Genomic DNA, 22,029 nt, shown 5'->3' with positions numbered 1-22,029 from the left:
CCGATGTTTCTTCATCATCGACGGACCCTCCCCCACCTTCTCTCCCTTCACTTCCCTCCAGGATCACCCTTAGCACCCCCCCTATTCCTCCTCCTCCTTCCGCTTCCCTTTCCCCTTTGGTGGATGTGCCTTCGTCTTCTACGAGCTCTTCTTCCACCTCTTCGGGATCTTCACGGGATATACAGCCTTCTTCAGATGCGGAGGATTTACCTTCACTCGGTGAGGGGGAGTCCCTCTCCGATTTGGGTGCTTTACAGGTTCCGGAGACCCCCCGGTCTCCCTCACAGAAGGAGTCTCTCAGGATTCCTTTATGGTATCGCCGGCTCATGCAGGATTCAGGTGTTACTCACTTTCCTGCTTCTTCTACAGGTCCTCGTCGATCAGCCCGTTTACAGGCACAGCGGGACAGTTCACTATGTGTGAAGTATGCTCTTATGTCACAGATTCTTCAGGATTCCGAGCCTTCCACTGTGGAGGAGGCTCTTGCACAGGATATTTGGAGACAGGCTATGCAATCCGAGCTCGACTCCATCGAGCGCAACCATACGTGGGAGCTTGTACCGCGTCCCGCGAAACGGAAGGTGATTGGTGTGAAATGGGTCTTTAAGACCAAATATCTTGCAGATGGCTCCTTGGACAAGCATAAAGCTAGGCTTGTTGCCAAGGGTTTTGCTCAGCGTGCAGGGTTGGATTACTTTGAGACTTTTGCTCCTACAGCTAGGATGTCCACCATCAGAGTGCTTTTGGCTCTTGCTACTCACCACCGTTGGCCTGTCTATCAGATGGACGTCAAGTCTGCTTTTCTGAATGGCGTTCTTGAGGAGGAGATTTATGTTTCATAGCCTCCTGGTTTTCTTGTGCAGGGGAAGGAGGATCATGTCTACAGGCTGCGGAAGGCTCTTTATGGCCTAAAGCAGGCTCCTCGTGCTTGGTACCAGCGGATTGACCGCTTCTTTCTCCGGAGTGGCTTTGCGCGCTCCGCTTATGATCCCAACCTCTACTTACGGGTTGTGGATTCTCTTTCGGTGTTCCTCATCTTGTATGTGGATGATCTTATTATTACAGGGAGTGACACTTAGCAGGTGGAGTATACACGGTCCATTCTACAGCAGGAGTTTGACATGACGGATCTAGGGATCCTTCACTTCTTTCTAGGTCTGGAGATCTATCAGATGGCACAGGGCATTTTTATCTCGCAGCACAGGTACATCTCCGAGCTTCTTTCGGAGTTTGATATGGCTGAGTGTCAGCCTATCTCATGCCCTATGGACCCTGAGTCCAAGCTTTTGACAGCTGGAGTTCCTCTTACCGATCCCACCCGTTACAGGTGCCTTGTCGGCTCTCTTATCTGGCTACTTCGCACTCGGCCGGATATCTCCTTTGTGGTGGCTTTATTGTCTTCCTTTATGCAGACTCCTACCCAGGATCACTGGCAGGCGGCCTTGCGGGTTCTTCGCTATTTGCAGGGGACTCGATCCTTTGGGATCATGTATGGAGATGGGATTACCCTTTCTGGATGGAGTGATTCTGATTGGGCAGGTGATGTGGATTCGCGACGATCCACTACAGGTTATGCTTTCACCCTTGGATCTGGTGCTGTCTCTTGGAGCAGCAAGAAGCAGCCTACTGTGGCACTTTCTTCTACAGAGGCTGAGTATCGGGCCCTATGTTCGACCGCTATGGAGGCAGTTTGGCTCCGTCGCTTACTCACGGAGATTGGCTTTTCCCAGACCGGACCTACGGAGCTGCGCGTGGATAACCAGAGTGCTCTTGCTCTGGCCAAGAACCCGGTGTTTCATGCTCGTACGAAGCACATTGAGGTTCAGTATCACTATGTTCGAGAGCGGATCGTGGATTCGGAGCTGATGGTGGTCTATTGTCCTACGGCGGCCAATGCAGTTGATCTCTTTACAAAGCCTTTGCCTCAGGCTTCTTTGCTTCATCACATGCGGTTCTTGGGTCTTCAGACTCTCCCAGGAGTTGAGAGGGGGTGTTAGCCTGCTCTTATTTAGTCTCAGTCTGTCATCTCCTGGTTGTGAGCTCTTGTCAGAGTCTGACAGGAGACAGAGGAGCTCTGTCAGTGTGTTTTCAGGCTGCCTTAGTCTGCATGCAGCCTTGGGCATTTTACAGCCCAGATCTGGGCTGTTTTTGGGGTGACTGCCCATTATTTTGGGCAGTCGGACCAGTTCTGGTCAGTCGGACCAGAACTGGCCAGTCGGACCAGATCTGGCCATAGTCGGCCAGATCTGGCCAGGTCGGCCAGTTTAGCTGGTCGGCCAGTTTGCTGGCTGGGGGCTATTTATAGCTGCCCCCCCAGTCAGTCCAGCATTCATCTCATTCATGCTCTGCAGGTTCAGCACTCCTCCCTCCGTCTCCGTCTCCGGCATTGGTGCTGCCTCTGCTTCCAGTCTGTCCTGGTTCCCTCACTGACGCTCCGGGCTGCGTGCAGGGACTGTTCTGTCCATTCCAGTGTATTCAGCATTCATCTCAGTCAGTGCAGATTTTCTTCCTTCATTCTCTGCTTCCTCTCTCCTCTCCTCTGTGTTCGTGTTCTTCTTTCGCTGCGCACTCTCACAAGATCATGTAGTACAGGGTTAGATGCCAACTTTCAAATTTCAGTAGCATCATGTGTGATGTGGTGTCTTTGCCTTGTATCTAGATGCCTTTGTGAACATTGAAAAGATGCTTCAAAACTAGAGCTGAGCTTCTCTTAAATGGCAGAAAATGTTTTTTTTGTGTTTACGTGTATGTTATATGTACTAGTTGGGGGTTCAGAAATATTGGTTAATGTTATTCTGATTTCTGAGAGGCATGATTTTGGATCAGGATTTACAGAAAGTTGAAGAAGTCTTGTCCAAGCTGGAAGAGTTGTTGAAAGATTCTGAGCTGTCAAAGTTTCAAAATGGACGAGTCCAGCTTACAGCTATAAACATCAACCTTCAAAAGATCAGGCGCTTAAAGAAAGAAGCACAAGCAATTGAAGCATCTTTAAAACAAAAGGCATTTTCTAAGGATCCTGAAATAAGCAAGGTGGTATTCCCCAGCTTGTTTAATTCTATTTGTAGATAATGTCTACATATATAAGTGCTGAGTTGTGGCCTTTGGAGAGTATTTAAAAATGTCATCTTCCTCTTTTCTCTTGTTATTGTGGTTGACTGGAGCTCATATGTTGGAACTTCTGTTTGTTCTGATTTCTCCAACTTCCATTTGTTTTGCTTTGTGGGAAGTGTCCAATTTGTTCTCTGCTGCTTGCTCGCATCTAAACTATGTGCATCGTGTGCTATATTTAGTTGTTAATAACTTCTGATTGCAGGGGCTCAATTTTGGGACCCCACACAAGTTCTTCAAGTCAATGACTCTGTATTGGTGTTTTCAAGGAACAAGTGCCAACTGTTTCCCTCATTATAGTAACAACATTGTCAAAGATGCTAATTATTTCTTGATGTTTTACAGGTGGAGTCTCAGTTTCCTTTGGAAAGCTTTGAAGCTGTCATTGAGGTTAAGGAAACCGATTTATCAGAGCAAAGGTCAAGGTCAGCATAGTATCTCTGTTATTGTTCTCAGATGTGAGACATTACCCTAAATAGACTATTACAATAGGAAAGTAATATTTCAACAAAGATTCCAGTCCTTGTTGTTGTAGGGTTATTTTGGAAACTGCTAGTGTTAATGTTATCTTGATATAGTATTAGAAGTGTTTGTGTCATTCGGTATGCTTAAGTCAAAAGCCCTTTTAAGACAATGAAAGCTTGTCATGTGACCGGGATGGCCTGCATGAGATTCATATTGTGCTACTAGAAAGCTAGCTATTGCCTCAAAATTGGAGATATGCTTCTTAATTCAAACCTGGCAAGGGTTGTGTTGATGACATTTAATTGCCATTCATCAATCATGCAGTATTGAAAGGAAAAGATCCTGATACAAGAGACTTTGGAACAAAGCACTGAGGTGGAAGGGCCTACTCTCATTATCAAGACAACTATTTTCTACTCAAGTCTCAATATGAGGCTGGGCAGCTTTTTCCTTTGCTAACATTCTCAACAATAACAAGTAGAGAAAAACAAGAGAGTATAACGAAGGTCTTTAGATGGTCAGCTCTGTCTTAAATCAAATCTAGTCTTCCTTAGAAGACACCTGAAACTTCTTTATCCCTAGATAGATTTGGATGAGAAAGGAGCAGAACAGCCATGGTCAGAAACAATTCAGCCTGAATTTGTTGAAGTTGGAGTGAGGAGGACCTCATTTGATAAAATTGTTGTGAGAATCAGCCTGGGCTAGGTGCATGAAAAAGTCTCCCTATCAACAAAAACGTTGCTGCCAGCTTGTATGGAAAAGGAAAACAGAGCAGGATCCTCCTTGATGATATGGATGGCCATTGGTCACCTTGCCCAAGGCACATGACAGCTTCGTCTTGGTCAAAGAAGGCTGGAGAAGATTGAGAACAATAAAATTGGCAATATCTTTTGCTCTGGGTGGCTTGTGCCAACCTCCTAAAGCTCTTCAATAGAGGTTTCAGCCTGCTGTGATTTGCTCTCCAGCTTTTGAGATTTTAAAATTTAAGTTTTTGGCATTTATAGCTTGTTTTCTAGCACAACTACTCTACATAAAGAGGGCTTCAAATTATGTCAAATTTGAGTATTAACTGCAGGAAAGACTCTGTGCATATGCCTTTTATAGTAGAATTTTACCGATACTGGCAATTGATGCATCTGTTTGTAGCTGAATGACTTTGTGAAATCTAGTAATTCAGTTGAAGTATCCTTTGCATCGCTTCTTTGAGTTCATTGAAGCTTCTTTTACATTGGGCTATCCATTTGTATTTTTTTCATTGTTTAGTAAATCTTGCAATGATTTTTTCATAGCTATTAGATTTGGAATGAAACTTGTTGAGAATGTGATTAGCCCTAGGAGACTTTGTAGTTTTTTTATTGTTGATGCATCTCTATGTGGGAATTGTTGAACTAAATTGACTTTTTTAGGATCAATGCAAATGTCGATACCTTTGAGCAGCCTGCCAATGCACTTGCTGAGGGGCACTCATGAACCCAACCAAGAGATCTATAGCAAAACATAGATCCACACGTGTGTTGAGGAGCCAAATAAGGGATCCAATCAGCTGACGATAGCGGGTAGCATCCGTCAAAGGAGAATCTGTGTGTGAAGTGGCCTTCCAGTCCGGATCCATAGGAGTAGAAACAGACCGACAATCCTCCATCTCAAAAGTCAAGAGCTCCTGCATATATCTTTGCTGAGAGATAAAAATCCATCTCTGAGATTGACAAATCTCGCGGCCCAAAAAGAAATGGAGAAGTCCTAAATCCATCATCTCAAACTTCTGATGTAGGGCTGTCTTTGTCTCTTCGACCTTTTGGGCATGATAACTTGCAACAATTAAGTCATCAACATATAAAACAAACAACACACATTCACCCTCAAAAGTGTACACATAAAGCTGCAGATTGGCCGATATCCCAACTTGGCCTGGAGAAACGAATCAATCTTCTCGTTCCAAGCACGCAGAGCCTGTTTCAGGCCATACAAGGCCTTCTTCAACTTGTAAACCTTCCTATCCAAGGAACCAAAACCAGGAGGCTACTCTACATAGATCTCCTTCTTCAAATCACCATTCAAGAAGGTCAACGTCACATCCAATTGAAAAACAGACCATTTCCTATGACTAGCCAAGGCAAGAACAACACGAATAGTTGCCATGCGAGCTTTTGGGGCAAAAGTATCATGGAAGTCAATACCTGGGCGTTGTACAAAACCTTTAGCAACAATGCGAGCCTTGTGCTTGTCCAAAGAGTCATCGCTATGTACTTGGTCTTGAAGACCCATTTGACACCAATCACCTTTTGATGAGAGGGACGAGGCACAAGGAACCAAGTGCCATTCCGCTCAATAGCCTTCAACTTGGCTTCCATCATCTTCCGCCAATGATTAGACTGTAAAGGCCTCTTCACTGATGTAGGCTCTCTATTATGCATAACATGTGACATCAAACAATAGTTAGAGGAAACAAGCTCTGAAGAATGTGCATGGTGTCTCCATGACCTCCGCTGTCCATCTTGCGGTTTCTAGTCCTTAGGGACCCCCTTGATCCCTGAATCTTGGAGTGTCACATGCCCATCGAGGAGGAGGCCGAATCTCTCCTCATCACTCTCCATCTACTGAAGACTCAGGTACATACACCGGCGGGATCTCCACTGGGGTGGTCGGTGGAAGAGAAGACTTGGAATTTGAAGAAGAATCTCCATCAAAAGGCTTTGGCTCCAAAGGAACTATCTTGGGAGCCAACTCTCCCCTGGATCTCCAAGTACGGGGAGTTCCTTACCCCCTTCTGTGGCCGGATCTTCTACGAACTGCACATCTCGGCTCGTGTAGACATCCCGCTTAACGGGATCATACAAGTGATAACCTTGGGATTGGGAGTTGTAGCCAACAAATACCTGTTGTCTCGGGAAGCCATCTCAAATCTATCACGCTGCATCTTCGGGATGTGCACGTAGGCGTCACACCTAAAGATCCTGAAATAAGAGACATTAGGCGTAGTCCCAAGATAAGCCTCAAAAGATGTCATCCTGTCAATGGCCGAAGTGGGGGGTCGATTTAGGATGTGGACTGCCGTAGACACTGTCTCGGCCCACAGAAACTGCGGTATCTGTCAGTGCTCCATCATGGTGCGTGCTATCTTAATCACACTTTGGTTCTTCCGCTCCAAAATGCCATTCTCTTGAGGAGTGTTGGCATTAGCAAACTCCTGGTGAATGCCTCTATCTGCACAAAAATGAGCAAACTCAATAGAAATAAATTCACCACCCTTGTTTGATTGCAAGGTCTTCAATCTTCGGCCCGATCGGTTCTCCTCAAAGAGATGCCAATCCTTGAAGTGGGAGAAAGTCTCCGACTTTAGTGCCAAGAATTAGGTCCACGTCATCATCAATGATCAACATGAAGTAGAGCTCCCCTTCAAGGACTCATTTCTCATTGGGCCACAAAGATCCATAGACACAAGCTCCATAGGTGAAGTAGACCGCCTCGAAGCTTTGTTGGGAATCGCATCCCTATGCTGCTTTCCACGAATGCAGGAGACGCATGGCTGCTGGCTCACCACTATGTTCAACCTCAAACAAGCGATCCTCGCGACGCCTTCCAAAGATACTCATAGTTCAGGTGGCCAAATCGAGCATGCCAGAGCTCGGATTGTGTCTGAGAGGTAAGAGCGGAAGAATACTTCAATTTGTAGATGCCATTCTTCTCATACCTTGAAGAGAGAACCTTCCTCGATCCTCGATCAAGATCTCAAACAACATCTCTGTCAAACTTCACTAAGAGACCAAGAGAACAATTCTAATGTACCGAAAGCAAATGATACCCTAAACCTGTCACATGCAACACCTTGGAAGTGTGGGTATCACCACGTCCATTTGGAATCAGCTGCATCTCACCCCATGCAGCAATAGACATAGAAGAGTTGTCTCCTAAGAGAATCTGCCCACGCGAGGGTCACAAATGGGCAACACCAACTGTCGAAGGAGTCATGTGCCGTGAAGCACCATTGTCCACAATCCACTCTCGAGCATGGGGAGCTATCATCGCAGCATCAGAAGTCTTCGGTGAAGAGTCTTCAATGACCGCTAAGTGTAGAAAAGCAGTTGATGAGAGTGAAGCCACCGCTCCAGAATCCTTCGTGTCCTTAGTGTCCTTCTTGTCCTTGTCGAGGAAGTCCTTCCAATGGCTGGTCTTATCACAAATATGGCATGCCGATTCTTTCTCTTTGTTCTTCTTAGATTTGTTGTCCTCATTCTTTTGGTTCTTCTCTTCTTTTGAGAGGCTTGACCAATCGATGCCTCCGATTTGGAAGCATTCTGTCCCTTCAATTGTTCCTCTTGGTCCAAGACCGCAGGAACTAACTCTTCCCAATGAAGAGTCGACTCACGCCTTGAAGCAATAAGGGCGGAATAAAAGGTATCGAATCGTGGCGGCAGTTGGGACAATAAGGTGATCGCCATGTCTTCGGAGAAAATGGGCTTCTCCGCATTTTGAACGTGCATTTGAGGCTATTGAAGCTTGTTGATGTGTTTCCGAAGTGAAGAAGACTTATTCACGGACAGGGTCCGCATCTGCACCTCCAAAGAAACCCTCATTATAAGGGTCATCCGGTTGTACATTTGGTCAAGCTCCAACAATATCTCTCGAGCCACCGTCAAGTGCTTTATATGGGCTATCACGGCTATTGTACAAGACAGAAAAAGAAAAGAACGAATCCTAGCATTTAGCTTGTCCCAATGAGATTGGGCCTTGGTCAACTCCGCACAAGCATTTGAAGAGAGTTTGGACTTATCTCTCACCAAGGGCCGGTTGATCTCCTCCATCACCAACTTCGCCAAATTGTAAGACTCCAATACGGCCAACATCATCACACGCTAGATGCCGTAATTGTCGCCATTGAGCTTTTGATCTGATGGAAGAGCCGGTAAGACAGGCACCTTCCGGTCCATGATCACCTGGAACTCCACGTTAGTCTTTGTAGACATCTTCACCTACAATGCTTGCACAAATGCAAAAGAACCCCCCTCTGACTGTGAAAACGCAGCCTGCTAGGGCTCTTGTCTCTGCGTCCCGAACCTTCTTCAGCCGTTTGAGGCAATGAAAAGGTAAAATCTGCACTTTAAGGCCAAAAACGCAGCTTTCTTCCTTCTCTAACAGCAAAAAACAGCAGCAGCTTTAGCAAATCTTCTCTTTTCTTTCACGCCCACGCCCATGCTCGCCTCAGCCTTGTTTTGATGCGCAGCCCACTTGCTCGCACTTGAACATTGAAAACGCAGCCTTGTGTCACATTGAAAACTCCTCTTCAGATAGGTCCACCCTAGGTCAGTCCTTCAATGCTCTGATACCATGTCAGAGTGAAGCAATGCGGAGGCAAATGACCGTGACAAAGAGTGAACAGAGAGAGAAGAGAGAGAGAGAGAAAGAGAGCGAAACATAGAAAATCTGTAGTAAAGAATGCTGTATAAGGATGCAGAATTATACACGAGTGCAGAGAAAATATATGCGTATGTCTCCACCTTGAGGACCTCGATCTCCGTCAGCCCTGAGTACAGTCTCCGTCACCAGCATACTGAAATCTTTCAGATACTAGTGTTGAAGTCTGCTGGAAACTCAGCCTTACAAAGGGTGAAAAGAATGCCTCAGAAATGGCCCATAATAGCCAGGTCGGCTGCATTTAATGCAGCTGACTGCAGTCGTGGACAGTCCGACGGACAGTCTGCCTGCTGCCACGTGGCACTGCTGATGTGGTAGGAGATGACTCTCAACAACATATAGTACGGATCGTACGGCACGATTAGTATCATACAACGTATAGAGACAACTATGGTGTGTTGTGTAGTCTTTTAGTTATTTGATCTTTTGTACCTATTACGCGAGAGAGAGAGAGAGGGAAAGAGCTGCCGACGGAACGATGGCGGATCCTTGCCCTGCACGTCGTCTGAACCCTTTCCCCAGGTCTATGCAGGATCGACCTGACCCTGCGTGCAGCCGGACCGTGAGCAAGCGAGGGTGAATCTGCGCCGTTTTTCTTGCCCAACGACCCTGATCTTCTGTACAGCAGGTACGCGCGTGAGAGAGAACGGGCGCCGTCTGTCTTCCTTGCCAGACGTGTCGAATTCCGCCCTTGCCTTCCAGACGTCCTTGTCCTGTCCTGCGCGCACTCTGTCCCACCACCCCCGTGATCGCATCTACAACAGGCGAGGGAGGGAATCAGCTAGCGGGAGCAGTACAAACGGGAGGTGGCTGCACTGCAGAATTCACCGTCAGTCCCTTGTCTCTTCTGGCCTTCAAATCCCCTGTACTAAGAGCGATCGGCATGCAGTCTTGTAGGTTTCTGGCACAACAGAAAGAATTTTGTGATATAATAGAGGGTCGGCCTCCGCAGTGTGAGAAACCAGCTTACAGGGGTGCAGATTTCTAACTCAGCAGACAGAGATTTGTGCTGCAGTGAGACACACACAGAGAGGCCTGCGCTGTCTCGGTCTTCCGCGAGCTCTTGGTGTGGCATCTGACCTGCACACGTACTGAAACACCATGGTTGGACTGGATTTGGCTTTTATCGACCAAATGGTGGCAGTCCTTGGTCCGGATTCTGATACAGAGAAACCAGAGGATATGGTTCCATGTACAGAGGAGATGTCCCCTGGTTCAGACTTCCAGCCCCTGCGGGCAAACGCTCCAAGCATACGTCAGAAGAGAATTGGGAGCATTTACTGGAGTTTGCCAACACTCTGCTTGGCGAGTATGTCCAACACAATCATGCAGCGTTTTCTGACTCTGGAACTGACGATGTTCTGGAAGCCACGGTGGACCCAAAAAGTGTCTTACGCTCTTTTTCGGTGTTTTATGACGGTGCCGTTATACTCTTCTTCACTGGCAGGATTCCAGTGCTTTCCCACATTCGCCAGTGGCTGCATCATTTACTACAGGGGGAGTGTGTTGAGGAGATTTTTGTTGGGCCCCAAGGCTTCTATGAGGTACTGTTGAAATCTGAGATGCATCGGGCTGAGCTTCTGTCTAAACTGCCATTGTTCTTTGATCGCCGTTTGGTCCATGTTGTGCCATGGCGCCCTGTGGCAAACTTTCAGCGTCTCCTTCAACGTGAATGCCCGGTGTGGGTTGAAGTGGAAAATTGCCCGGCTGTCTATTGGCTGTTGTTAAAGGATGCCATGGCCGTTGTGGAAACTGTTTTGGTTCCCCCGAGCCTAAGGGCCATGAATCACAACCGTTTGTGTATGTTATGGGATACTGCTAGGAAAAGGCCTGTATGGCTTTGTATTAATTGCTTTGGCATGCATCCTTTGCACTTTCGTTTGAAATGGAACAACTTTGCAGGACACTGCTTTTCGTGTGGAAAATTGGGGCATTTTATGGCCGAATGCCCAGAGAAGAAACCATCTTTAGATGATGAGCATGTTGCGCTGCCGATGGAAGACATGGTGCTTGATGCTCCGTCCTAGGATGCACCCCAGCCACATAAAGTTCTGGATAAAGGTAAACAACTTGCTTTGGGTTTGGATTCCCGTGGCAATGACTGGGTAGAGACACGTCCCAAAAAAGGTAAAAAGGTTGATGCTGGCTTGGTAGCTACTGGGCCTAATGTTTCACAAGATTCCATCCGCACGTATATGCACAGGAAAGAAATGCTGTCTTCAGAGCACGCTGCGCGTACTATGGTTCCTTCTGCTCCTCGTAATCAGTCTGCTAGGAAAATATATACCGACGGTCTAAAGGGCCCACCTGCTAAGTTAGCTTTTGATACTCGAGGGAATGTGATTACGCCATGGGATCGTCGTTATCCCCGTTCTATCCCCAAGACAGTGGATATTCCGTCTACCTCTAAAGCTGGCCGTCAGAACTCCTTTGCCGTGTTAGCTGATTTTTTTGATGAGGGTGTCCTTGATATTCTAGCAAAAAATGTTAAATCAAGGCAAGTGGTGCCTCGTTCCTGATTTTCTTTTTGAATACACATGAAGATAGCCCCGAGGCATTTGTTCTCGCCCTAAGCAACATGCCATGTGGACTGTATTGCATGAGAATCAGTGGGATGTCTTGTGTGCGGTAGAGCACAAGAGTCACGGTGAAGCAGGAAAAGTTGTGGATTGCCATGGGTTTCACTTATTTTATGCAGGGACACCCGCCGGGCATTATTCTGGTGTGCTTATGATTGTACATGAGAAATATCAGCCTTCTTGGTTCTTCTCAGTCACCTTCTGACCAGGTTACGCATGCACGTTCAGTCTTCTATGATTTGGTCCGACATCAGGTTCCACTTGATATGCAAACTACTTTGGAGTCTGATATTTGTGAGGAGGAGGTTATGGATGTTTTGTTGCGCTTGTCTAAGGATAAAAGTCCCGGTTGGGATGGTCTCACCAATGAATCCTTTGAGAGTTGTGCTACCCAACTGGTGAAGTCATTGACGGCTATGTTTCAGCAGGTTTGGGAAACAGGGTTCATACCTTCTTCATGGAAAGAAGGGCTTATCAAATTGCTTCCAAAGGTTCCTTCGCCGTCAATGTTGCAACATTGGAGACCAATCTCTTTGATGGGTTCGATGTATAAAATCTTTTCCAAAGTGCTGGCGAATCGGCTCCACAAACATCTTCTGGCCATTGTGCATCCTCTTCAATATGGTTTCGTTAAGGGCCGCAATATTCTGCATAATATCTTAAATGTGCAAATGGCTATTGACTATGCAAGGCACTCTAGTCAGGAAGTGGTATTGATCCAATTGGATCTGGAAAAAGCGTTTGACTATTTAGACTGGTCTTTCATTGCAGAACTTATGTCTACGATGGGCTTTGGCACTCGGATGTCCCGCTTGATCTACACCATTAGTGTGGCGGCCTCTTCGCGAGTTATGCTAAATGGTGGTGTTACAGAGCCCTTTGTCCTGGCACGTTCTGTGAGACAGGGTTGTCCTTTGAGTCCTCTCTTCTTTGCCCTGGCGACTCATCCGGTTCTGTCGATGTTATCCTCCATGGCAGCTTCTACTCAGTTGGCCGGATTCTCTCTTTCTTTTGGTCAGCACTTCGTTAGTCAATCTTTGGCATACGACAGTTTTATGATTTTACATGCGGACAAGGACAATATTCGCAAGGCGTTAGATGTCTGGACGCTCTTTGGTCAGGCTTTTGGTCTTCGTATCAATACTTTCAAATCGGCCCTTCTCAGTTGTACGGAGTCCGATTTACAGTCATTGGGCTGGCAAGGACAGGTTATGCCCCGTGGTTCCATTGTCAGGCATCTTGGGTATCCTTTGGGTGTTGATGTTCGGTCAAAACAACTACTACAGTGGATTTCACAGAAACTGGCAGCGAAGTTTCTCTATTGGAAGTCGCAAGCTTCGCCCTTCCATGTTCGCCTCAAAGTGGCTCAAACAATTATGCTGCCAATGCTCACATATTTCTTACCATTGCTGCCCTGGACTCCTACTACTTTGAATTCTCTCACCCGGCCCATTCGTTTCATGTTATGGAAGAAGGATTCATTGCATGCCGGTATTTCGTGGATTTCGTGGTCGCATACATGTACCCCAAAACACCTGGGTGGTGGGGCTATTTTGGATGCCGAAACTCATGTGTTGGCACTTCGTTGGTCTCTTTTTCGTGCCATGTGTGTGGAGCATCACCCGTGGGCCACTATAGCCCGTTATTTTCTTGAGGACCGCGGGCTTCTGCATGGGAATACACAAATTCGAGGCTCTTGGTGGCATGTGCTTAATACAGACTCTCGGTTTTCGAGTCCTTCCTCATCTCTGCTTATTCATTTGGTCGGCTCCTGGCAATTGGTTCTTCAGAAGGCACGTTGGTCTCCAGCGGAGGACCGCGTAAATACTAACTCTTTTCAACTGGAATTGTTGGCAGCCTCGAGATTACTTTCATGGGAAGGCAAACAGGAGCTTAGACCAAAATTTAACCGCATGGCCCGTTCGGGCTTGACCTCAGTTGCAGATGCCACCCTTGCTAGTCGTAATGTCTTCATATCATTTCGTACTGCCAGGAGGCTTTTCCGAATCCCTCGTGGATACCATGATTTATGGGAACAGCTTTTGTTAGTGCTTTAGAGCAGGCAACCCTTTCCTGCCCTTGCTGTGGATCGCCCTTGGCAGGACTGGGTCCTTGCAGGTTGGTTAAATTTGGAAAAGGCCTCGGCTAACCAGGTGTTCCATCTTCTAATTAAAGATCATCAATGGCCGGTCACTAAAGCTAATACTGTATGGGGGTTGCGGAAATCTCAGTCATGGTGGAAGGCAATCGTGATGGAGGGCTGGGTGAACAAGACACCTTTCAAATGCAAGGTCTTTCTTTGGAGGGTAATGATTGGTGGTCTTCCTCTTGCCTCGGCCCTTTCCAAGCGTCGAATCTCTAACGGCAACTGTTTCTTCTGCACCACTACTGTGGAATCGGCCCGTCACCGATTTATCTCTTGCCCTCTCGCTAAGAAAATCTGGTCGCTTTTGTCAGCGGTTTGGCGAGCTGTGGTTGGTTTCTCAATGAGTCCTTTCGATTGGGTTTTTGTACGCCCAAAATACCCCGCACCGGCACAGTTGCATATGAAGACCTTGTTCCATTTTCTCAGATATTGGGGATGTTGGCATAATTGGACTACTCGGAATGCCTTATTTTTGATTCGGCCTCTAATGTTCCGGGACACATTGCTAGGCTTAAAGGCCTCTTGCTTTGGCAGATAGATCTCATTCGGCACTCTGACTTGCTCCCTCGGGAAGACTTGCTTCCCTGGCATAGGGCAATTTCCTCTGTGTCTTTGCCATGACTTGTGTATCTCAGTCCGCGTTTTGTACTGACAAGTTCACACACGGTGGCTTAGAGCCATCGTGTATCTTGTAATCATGTAACCTTGTACCTTTTTTTGTAATTAATACAATTACCTTTTACAAAAAAAAAAGAGAGAGAGAGAGAGAAGGCTGCCATTGCTGCTGCTACAATTGATAGGTCATTTCCAGCCAATAGGAGACTCTTTAGGAGTTGATGACATTTTCCAAAAGAGACTAATACAATAACAAATAACAACAATTTAGGAGTTGATGACATTTTCCAAAAGAGACTAATACAATAACAAATAACAACAATTTGGGGGTTGTTTCAGCTAGACAACATCATATTCTGGGCGTTTCATTAATGGAGACAGATTTCATGGCTGTCTAGATAGGGTAGTAATTGATTTCTTCCATTTTCTCGCAATGGAAGTTTGAATTTTCTCTATTCAGCATTCTCTCTCATCCTTCGGCCATCTCTTAAGTTATGTCAGAAAAATCCAGCCATTTGAGGCATTAGAGGTGGAGATTTCGGTCAATCTCTGCTCTAAACCCTAATTTATAGTAGAAATTAGAGTTTGACAACTAACTCAGGATGTGTGCTCAAAATTGAGAGCCTGGGACTTGAATTCTAGTAGCTGAAATTTAATAATTTTAGGGTGATTTAAGAGGCTAGCCAACCAATATCAAATTTGGGGTGAAATTTCTGTCACAAGGAGTAGGGTGAAGGCCAATTTCTGAGCAAACCAAGGGGCAAATTGGTTTGAAGGCTTTCTAGCCATTCATGACAGCAAGAGATACTCAGATTAGCGGAGGAGTTTAGTAAATCCCAGTTGTACTCCGTCCATTTGCAATCGAAGATAAAGAAATATTGCAAGGGGTGCTAGTTTTGGGGCCAATAGGCTATCCATTGTCTAAGATTAAAGTGGTAAAGTATGCATTTGAGTTTATGTGGCTTATTTACTTGCTGTAATTACTGTAAAATCGGATTATTATCACTCTCTCCAAGGAGGAAGGTTGGTTTCAAGATCTCCCTTGAGCAGATGCTATAAATTTCCCTTTTCTACTTTCTTGTGTGGGGGTCGAGATATGCCACTAGGAAGCCCTAGCAAGAGAGAAAGGGAGTTGTAGGAGGAGAGTCCCCTTTCATAGACCTCTTAGACAAGATTGTACACTACTATGAACTGGGAGAGATTTTGTTGGTAGGAGGCAGCACGGTGGATTATGTACTAACTTCCATTGAGATGATGGAACTAATTAGATGCTTAAGCATCCCCCTTTGCTTGATTGGAGCAAATCATACCTATTTATCCCTCCCCATATTTGCTTTTCTATGCCCATAGGTGCCAGCTTCCACCCACACCTAGTTCACCACTTTCTATTTCTTGTACAAGCTAGCTGATATATGTAGCCTTCTTGTCTATGATTGGCTTATACACTTCGAGTATACAATCTCCTTCGACATGTTGAGAGAGTATTCCAAATGAAGAGAGAGATCTCCAATATATAAATGTGGGGCTTGGGTGCTTGAAAGTGAAAAGTAGAGGTTACAAATGACAAATGTTTACTAAAAATGACAAGCGTAGGGACACTTGTCTCTTTATAATGATACATATCCTATTCTAGATGCCACATGCCTTTTTTCTAGAGAAAGAAGCTTTTAAAGATTCTACTTTTAAAATTTCTCAAATGCTTAAGTATTTGAGATAGTTGCTAAAGACAAAGTTGTTCCTTGAGAAATTCTAGAGACTTTGTTGTGAACAAAATTTCCATTTGAGAAACTTTCAAAAATAGTAACATCCTAAATTTTAGGAGTCGCCAAATTTAGATTCTAGAGAGTTTCATTATACAGGTTCACTGGTTTATGGTTTGTTTCTTTGATCATTAGCATTTGGTTTGACTTTCTGAAACAACTAATTATATGAGTTTTTAGTCAATTTAATTATCTGAGTGTAAAAGTCTTAGTCATCTGAGCTTTTTGGTCAATCTGACTGCCATACTAAACTTTTAATTTCTCTTAGGCATCTTGTTAATAACGACCCTATTAGCAGTCATGATTGTCATGCCTTGTCATCTCCTGCCTATGAGCCTTAGTCTGAGTTAGACGAGGACTTTAGGAGCTATAATCTATCTAACACTTGTTTTGATGGAAGAGAGAGCTTATTCTAGAGTACTATGTTTATTGCATTTCAATGCATTTTCTCCTCTAGTTGGGATTTTATGCGCATTTCCCGGGGCAGTTTTTGTATTCTTTAGCTTGCCTCACTTGTCGAACATTCTCTATCCTTTTTGGAAAATTTATGAGCATTCTTGACATTTTTACCAACATTAAATATTGGTCGACCCTATTTTTACTCCCAGATTCAGGTTGGCTAATTTTTGAAATATTTGGCTATTTATAGCCATTTTCCACTTGGCAATCATATACATTATTATCTTCCCTCCTTCCTTGGTAGGTACACTCTCCGACTCTGTCATCTTCCTTCGTGTTCAGTGCTGTCGTCATCATTAGCCTGATATGGTGCCCTCCCTAATGTTGTGGACTGCATGTAGGGATTGATTAGTCCTCCTTCTGTATTCAACATTTAATCCTTGTTTAGTGTAGGTTTCTTTGCTTATTTTCTTGCAGATTGTCTCTCTCTTTCTTTATGTTTCTTCTTTTGTTGCGCACTCCACATGTAGTATCAAAGCATGGTATTATCGCCTAAAAGAGACACAAAGTTGACTTCTCATGGAGGAGACTATCCTAGATTGCTAGGCGGCCTTGCCACATCAGTGTTTTGCTGAAAACACAGCTTTTTGCTTGGAGGCATTTACTTTTCTTATGCTAGGTACCCGTTTTGCTGCCCACTGCCTCTCCTGTTGGAGGTAGCGAGTTTCCTCAGTTAGGCAATAGTCTTCTGTTGCAAATGTAGTGTTTCTTGGTCAGACGACAACTGTCCTCAGTAAGCAAACATAGTCCTTGTGTACGTGACAGTCTACCTCCCCCAGGCAAATCCTCTACATTGACTTCCTTGTGATCTTGTAGCTGTTTCCTCTTGTTTCGGGGCTGTCTACTGCCAAAGCACATATTTTTTGTGAAGTGAATAAAGATAAAAGAGACCGGAATGAAGAATTTTTAGTGAAGTTACTAGGATTTGATGGGTGTCTTGCAGGATATAAAAGATGTCTTATCACCAGTTCTTTGCTGACTGAGAGAATGAGGAATTTGTTCCTTTCTCTGAGAGATGGAGAGATTTTCGTGCTAGTTCTTGTGACGACCGGAGGTCACCTAACCTGTTTGTTCGGGAATCCTCTCCTCCCCGTTCTCTCCATGTTTCATAGAAGGCCCATTCTGCTAGCCTTCATATGCCATTCATGACACCCTTGATATAGATGCCCGTACTTCCTTCTTTGCCTAAAGAAGACCGGCTTGATGGTTCCAATTACTCGCTTTGGTTGTATGAAGTGGAGTGCATCCTTGATACCTTTGATCTTTGGGAGTTTGTTACCCACCCTATTCCCTGTCTAGTGGAGAATCCCACCATTGGATCATTGATGGATTGTGCAGTATTATGATCTTTTCTCTTTATGAGCTTATGGGATTCTGTCCTAGTGCATTGCACAGGTTGCACAAAACAGTGGAAGTATGGACAAAGCTTGCTTCTTTGTACCATTAGATGACATTTACCCAACGGATTACTCTTAAGAAGTTACAGATGCTCATTGTTGATGACTCTTCTTCCATAAAGGATCATATCAATGGGTTGGAGGATACTTGGGATGAGCTTGTGTCCCTTGTCAAGATGATCTCTTCAGAGGATATAGCCATGAGTCTTTTGATTGAGTTGCCATCTCCTTGGTTTAATATCTTCTACACCAGCCTTCTTACATCAAGGATTTGTGAAAAGGTTCTATGCCAGGAGCTTGCCCCGCTTATTTTGGAGCATGATGAGCGCACCAAAGAGGTAGCTATTGAATCCACCGTCACCCAAGCTTTTATTGTAGGTTTGGGAGGAGGGTAGAAGAAAAAGCGGAAGTCAAAGGCTAAAGAGTGCTTCAGGCTTTGACTCCGACTCGAAGAAGCCTAAATGCCCATATTGTGGGAAGGGGACATACCTAGAGGAGAAATGTTGAAAGAAGTACCCTTACCTTCGTTCGAGAGCAAATAATGGAGTTAAAACATCCGAGCCTTCTACCTCTACTCTAGCGGTTACCCATGAGTCAGTGTTCATTCATATTGTTGACTTGGAGGAGCCTTCTTCCGTGGTTGCCTCATCTTCTAAGAGACCTTAGCTGATTGATAGTGGAGCTTCTAGTCATATGACTCCACGAGGTGATTTGTTGCAAGATCTATGCCCTTCTGAGGGTTCCATTACTGTTGGTGACATTGTTCGGTGCCTATTTGTGGTGTTAACACTTTGCCTTTATTTCCCGACCATGCGTTGAGCTCCCTTTTACAGGTTCTTTATGTTCTAGATTTGGGCTTTCCACTCCTCTTAGTTTATGGCCTTACAAGGCTTGGTACCTGGGTTGTCTTCATCGAGCAAGCCGTTGGTATTGAGGATTCTTTTATAGGGGCTATTATTGTGACAAGTTGGTAGGAGAGCGGGCTTTATAGGATCCATTCTCCTTGTGTTATGCAGGGTCCTTCAAGACAGTTCCCTATTGCTATACCTGTTTTGTCATGAGGACATATATTTTTGAAATCTCACTTAACATGTGGATTAATTTTAATCACGTGATTAAGTAAATGTTGCAAATGTGAGGTGCAACTGGGGTTAAAGTAAATTTACGATCCCGGGACCCGAAGAAATCATGGGATGTCAAAGGTAAAAGTTGCTATAAGTTATGCCACATAGGTACTGGGTAGTATTTGATGCCAGTTGTTGGCCTAGGTCATTCATTTGGCCATAAGTGTCAGTTGGTGACACTAGAGAAGTGGCGTTTAATGGTACCTAATACCAATCTGATAGTCAAAGATGGTGCAAAGACACTCGGGAATAGCAATTGCCTAGCCAATTTAATTATTGGCCAGTCAGATTATTTTTCAGGGCACTGAAATAATTATTAGATTAATTTTAATATTTAAAGATTGAAAGTTAATATTTAATTATTGAAAATGCTAGAAAAATCATTTGGGAAGGTTGCCACTTGTCAAAAATGCCCATGCAAGACTGAAAAACGTCTTTAGAGGCTTGAGAGAAGCATTTTTATAAATTCAGCCTGCAAGAGAGAGGGAGGGAAGGGTGCTGGTCTGATTTGCAGCCATTGGAGGACCTTTTGAGGCTGCCAAGGGCAAGAGAAGACCAATCAACAGTAGGTGACAGCATGTACAGGTTGTTGAGATGGGGTAGCAGCACTAAATGACTTATTTTCTTCAGTTCTTTGCATCTACAAGCTGTTGTGGTTGGGTAGCAGGTGCATTTGACTGATTTTCAGTCATTCTTCGCCACAAAACTCTGAATTTTCTCTCTCTACGGTTTTTCCTCTCATCTCCCAGCCATTTCACAGCCTTGCTTCAAAGATCTCAGCATTTGGACCCTTGGAGACTGAGAAATTGCTAATTTCTCTGCTGTAAACCCTAATTTACAGCATAAATTAAGGTTTAGCAACAGCCTCCGGAAGTATGCCAGAAATTGGAAGCTCCAAGACTTGGATTCAACAGGGTTGAAGCTGTTTTTAGCCTATTCAAGTGGGGAAACCAACAAATAATTGAATTTGGGGCATTTTTTGTAACTAGCCTTCCTTCTGTGGATGGGTGGTAAATCCCTAATTACAATAGCAAACAATTAATGCAAATCTGAAAATACAAATTTACCTACTGATCCAATGCACATCCGATTGGCCCTAAAATTGGTGCCCCTTTCGGTAGTTCTTTAGCTTTATCGAAGAAGAAGTTGATTTACAATGGGATTCTCCCAATCCCTTTCGATATTCCAACTTCCATTTCTGTGATGAATCACCATCAAGTCTTTAATCCGATTTGCCCTTTGATTCGGGCAATTAATTGGCCTTCACCCGCTTTGATGGAGATGGAAAATGCCCCAAATTCAATTATTTGCTGGTCCCTCCATTTGAATAGACTAAAAACAGCTTCAACCCTGTTAAATCCAAGTCTTGGAGCTTTCAATTTCTGGCACACTTACGATGCTACTGCTAAATCCTAATTTCTCGGTAAATTAGGGTTTACATCAGAGAAATTTGCAATTTCTCAACCTCTAAGGGTCCAAATGCTGAGATCTTCGAAGCAAGGCTGTGAAATGGCTAGGAGATGAGAGGGAAGACTGTAGAGAGAGAAAATTCAGAGTTTTGTTACGAAGAATGATTGAAAATCAATCAAATATACCTGTTGCCCTGCCACAACAGCTTGTAGATGCAAAGAATTGAAGAAATCAGTCATTTACTGCTGCTGCCCTGTCTCAACAGCCTGTAGATGTTGTCTCCTCCCATTGATTGGTCTTCTCTTGCCCTTGGCAATCTCAAAAGGTCCTCCAATGGCTGCAAATTAGATCAGCAGTCTCCCCTCCCTCCCTCTTGCAGACTAAATTTATAGAAATGCCTCTCTCTAGCCTCTAAAGACGTTTTTCAGTCTTGCATGGGCATTTTTGACAAGTGGCAGTCTTCCCAAATGGTTTTTCCGGCATTTTCCATAATCAAATATTAATTTTCAGCCTTTAAATATTAAAAATTAATCTAATAATTATTTCGGTGCCCTAAAAAATAATGATTGGCCAATAATTAAATTGGCTAGGCAACTTCCATCGCTGAGTGTCTCTGCGTCATCTTTGACCATTAGATTGGTGTTTGGTACCATTAAACGCTACTTCTCTAGCGTCACCAACAACTGACACTTATGGCCAAATGGATGACCTAGGCTAACAGCTGGCACGAGATAGCACCAAGTACCAGTGCGGCATAACTTCTAGCAACTTTTGCCTTTGACATCCCGTGATTTTCTGGAGTCCCGGGCTTGTAAATTTACTCTAACCCCGATTACATCTCACGTGTGCAACGTTTACTTGATCATGTGATTAAAAATTAATCCACATGTTAACTGAGATTCGAAAAATACATGTCCTCATGATAGCCCTCCCCCTTGAAATCCTTGCAATCCTCCTCGTTTGCACTGCCAAATGCATCAAAAGCAAAGTACTACACTTGAATTTTCCATAGGGCATCATAGTCAACACAACATTGCGCACTGCTATTCAACCATTCCATATGCTCAACATATGCTGAAAATTACCAGCCAGCATAACATAGCATAAGACTCGCAAAGAATCTTAAAAACATTGCTAGATTATCATGTGACATGTCCATTTCTCACGACTCAACTCATCTAGCAAAACCAAACCATAGCATAGCATAACTAAGCATAAACCATGGCTAAAACATCAATGGCATCATAACATATGCTGTTGTCCATGGAACTAGATGTAAACCATTGAAAACTGAGTATATTCTAATCATAAACTGATCACAAACTGCTGCAAATGTGACCCGCAAACTGATCACAAAGTCCTTGCAAAGACTTACCAACAATCAGTGCAAAAACTGATGCACAACTGATCCAAAAAGTGACCATAAATGGCTCTCAAGTTGATAAAAAACTAAGCCATTGACTATTAATGATTATATGCTGAAAACCAACATTCGATAATTAGCCCCTGATGATCATTAACTGATGCTACACCAAGCATAACCGATTCCATACC

The 22,029-nt window shown here is 44.4% G+C and overlaps 1 protein-coding gene across 4 annotated transcripts in view; it reads left to right on the top strand.

Annotated features, from left to right (window-relative positions):
* Positions 1 to 22,029, top strand: part of LOC148036462 (uncharacterized) — a 69,921-nt gene that overhangs the window by 15,545 nt on the left and 32,347 nt on the right. For 3 of the 4 annotated variants that reach the window (XM_087678443.1, XM_087678441.1, XM_087678444.1), the window contains 2 exons: positions 2,827 to 3,030; positions 3,454 to 3,533. In XM_087678443.1, the coding sequence (XP_087534569.1) occupies positions 2,827 to 3,030; positions 3,454 to 3,533 (284 nt within the window). The remainder of the gene's footprint in view (positions 1 to 2,826; positions 3,031 to 3,453; positions 3,534 to 22,029) is intronic. The other variant, XM_087678442.1, reaches the window with a different exon arrangement.

Source organism: Lygodium microphyllum, chromosome 5 (assembly GCF_053477565.2).
Source record: "Lygodium microphyllum isolate KBCC chromosome 5, Lygodium_microphyllum_v1.1.10, whole genome shotgun sequence".
NCBI classification, from domain to species: Eukaryota; Viridiplantae; Streptophyta; class Polypodiopsida; order Schizaeales; family Lygodiaceae; genus Lygodium; species Lygodium microphyllum.
Note: the sequence above shows the minus strand (reverse complement) of the source record. Positions and strands in the feature narration are given on the sequence as shown.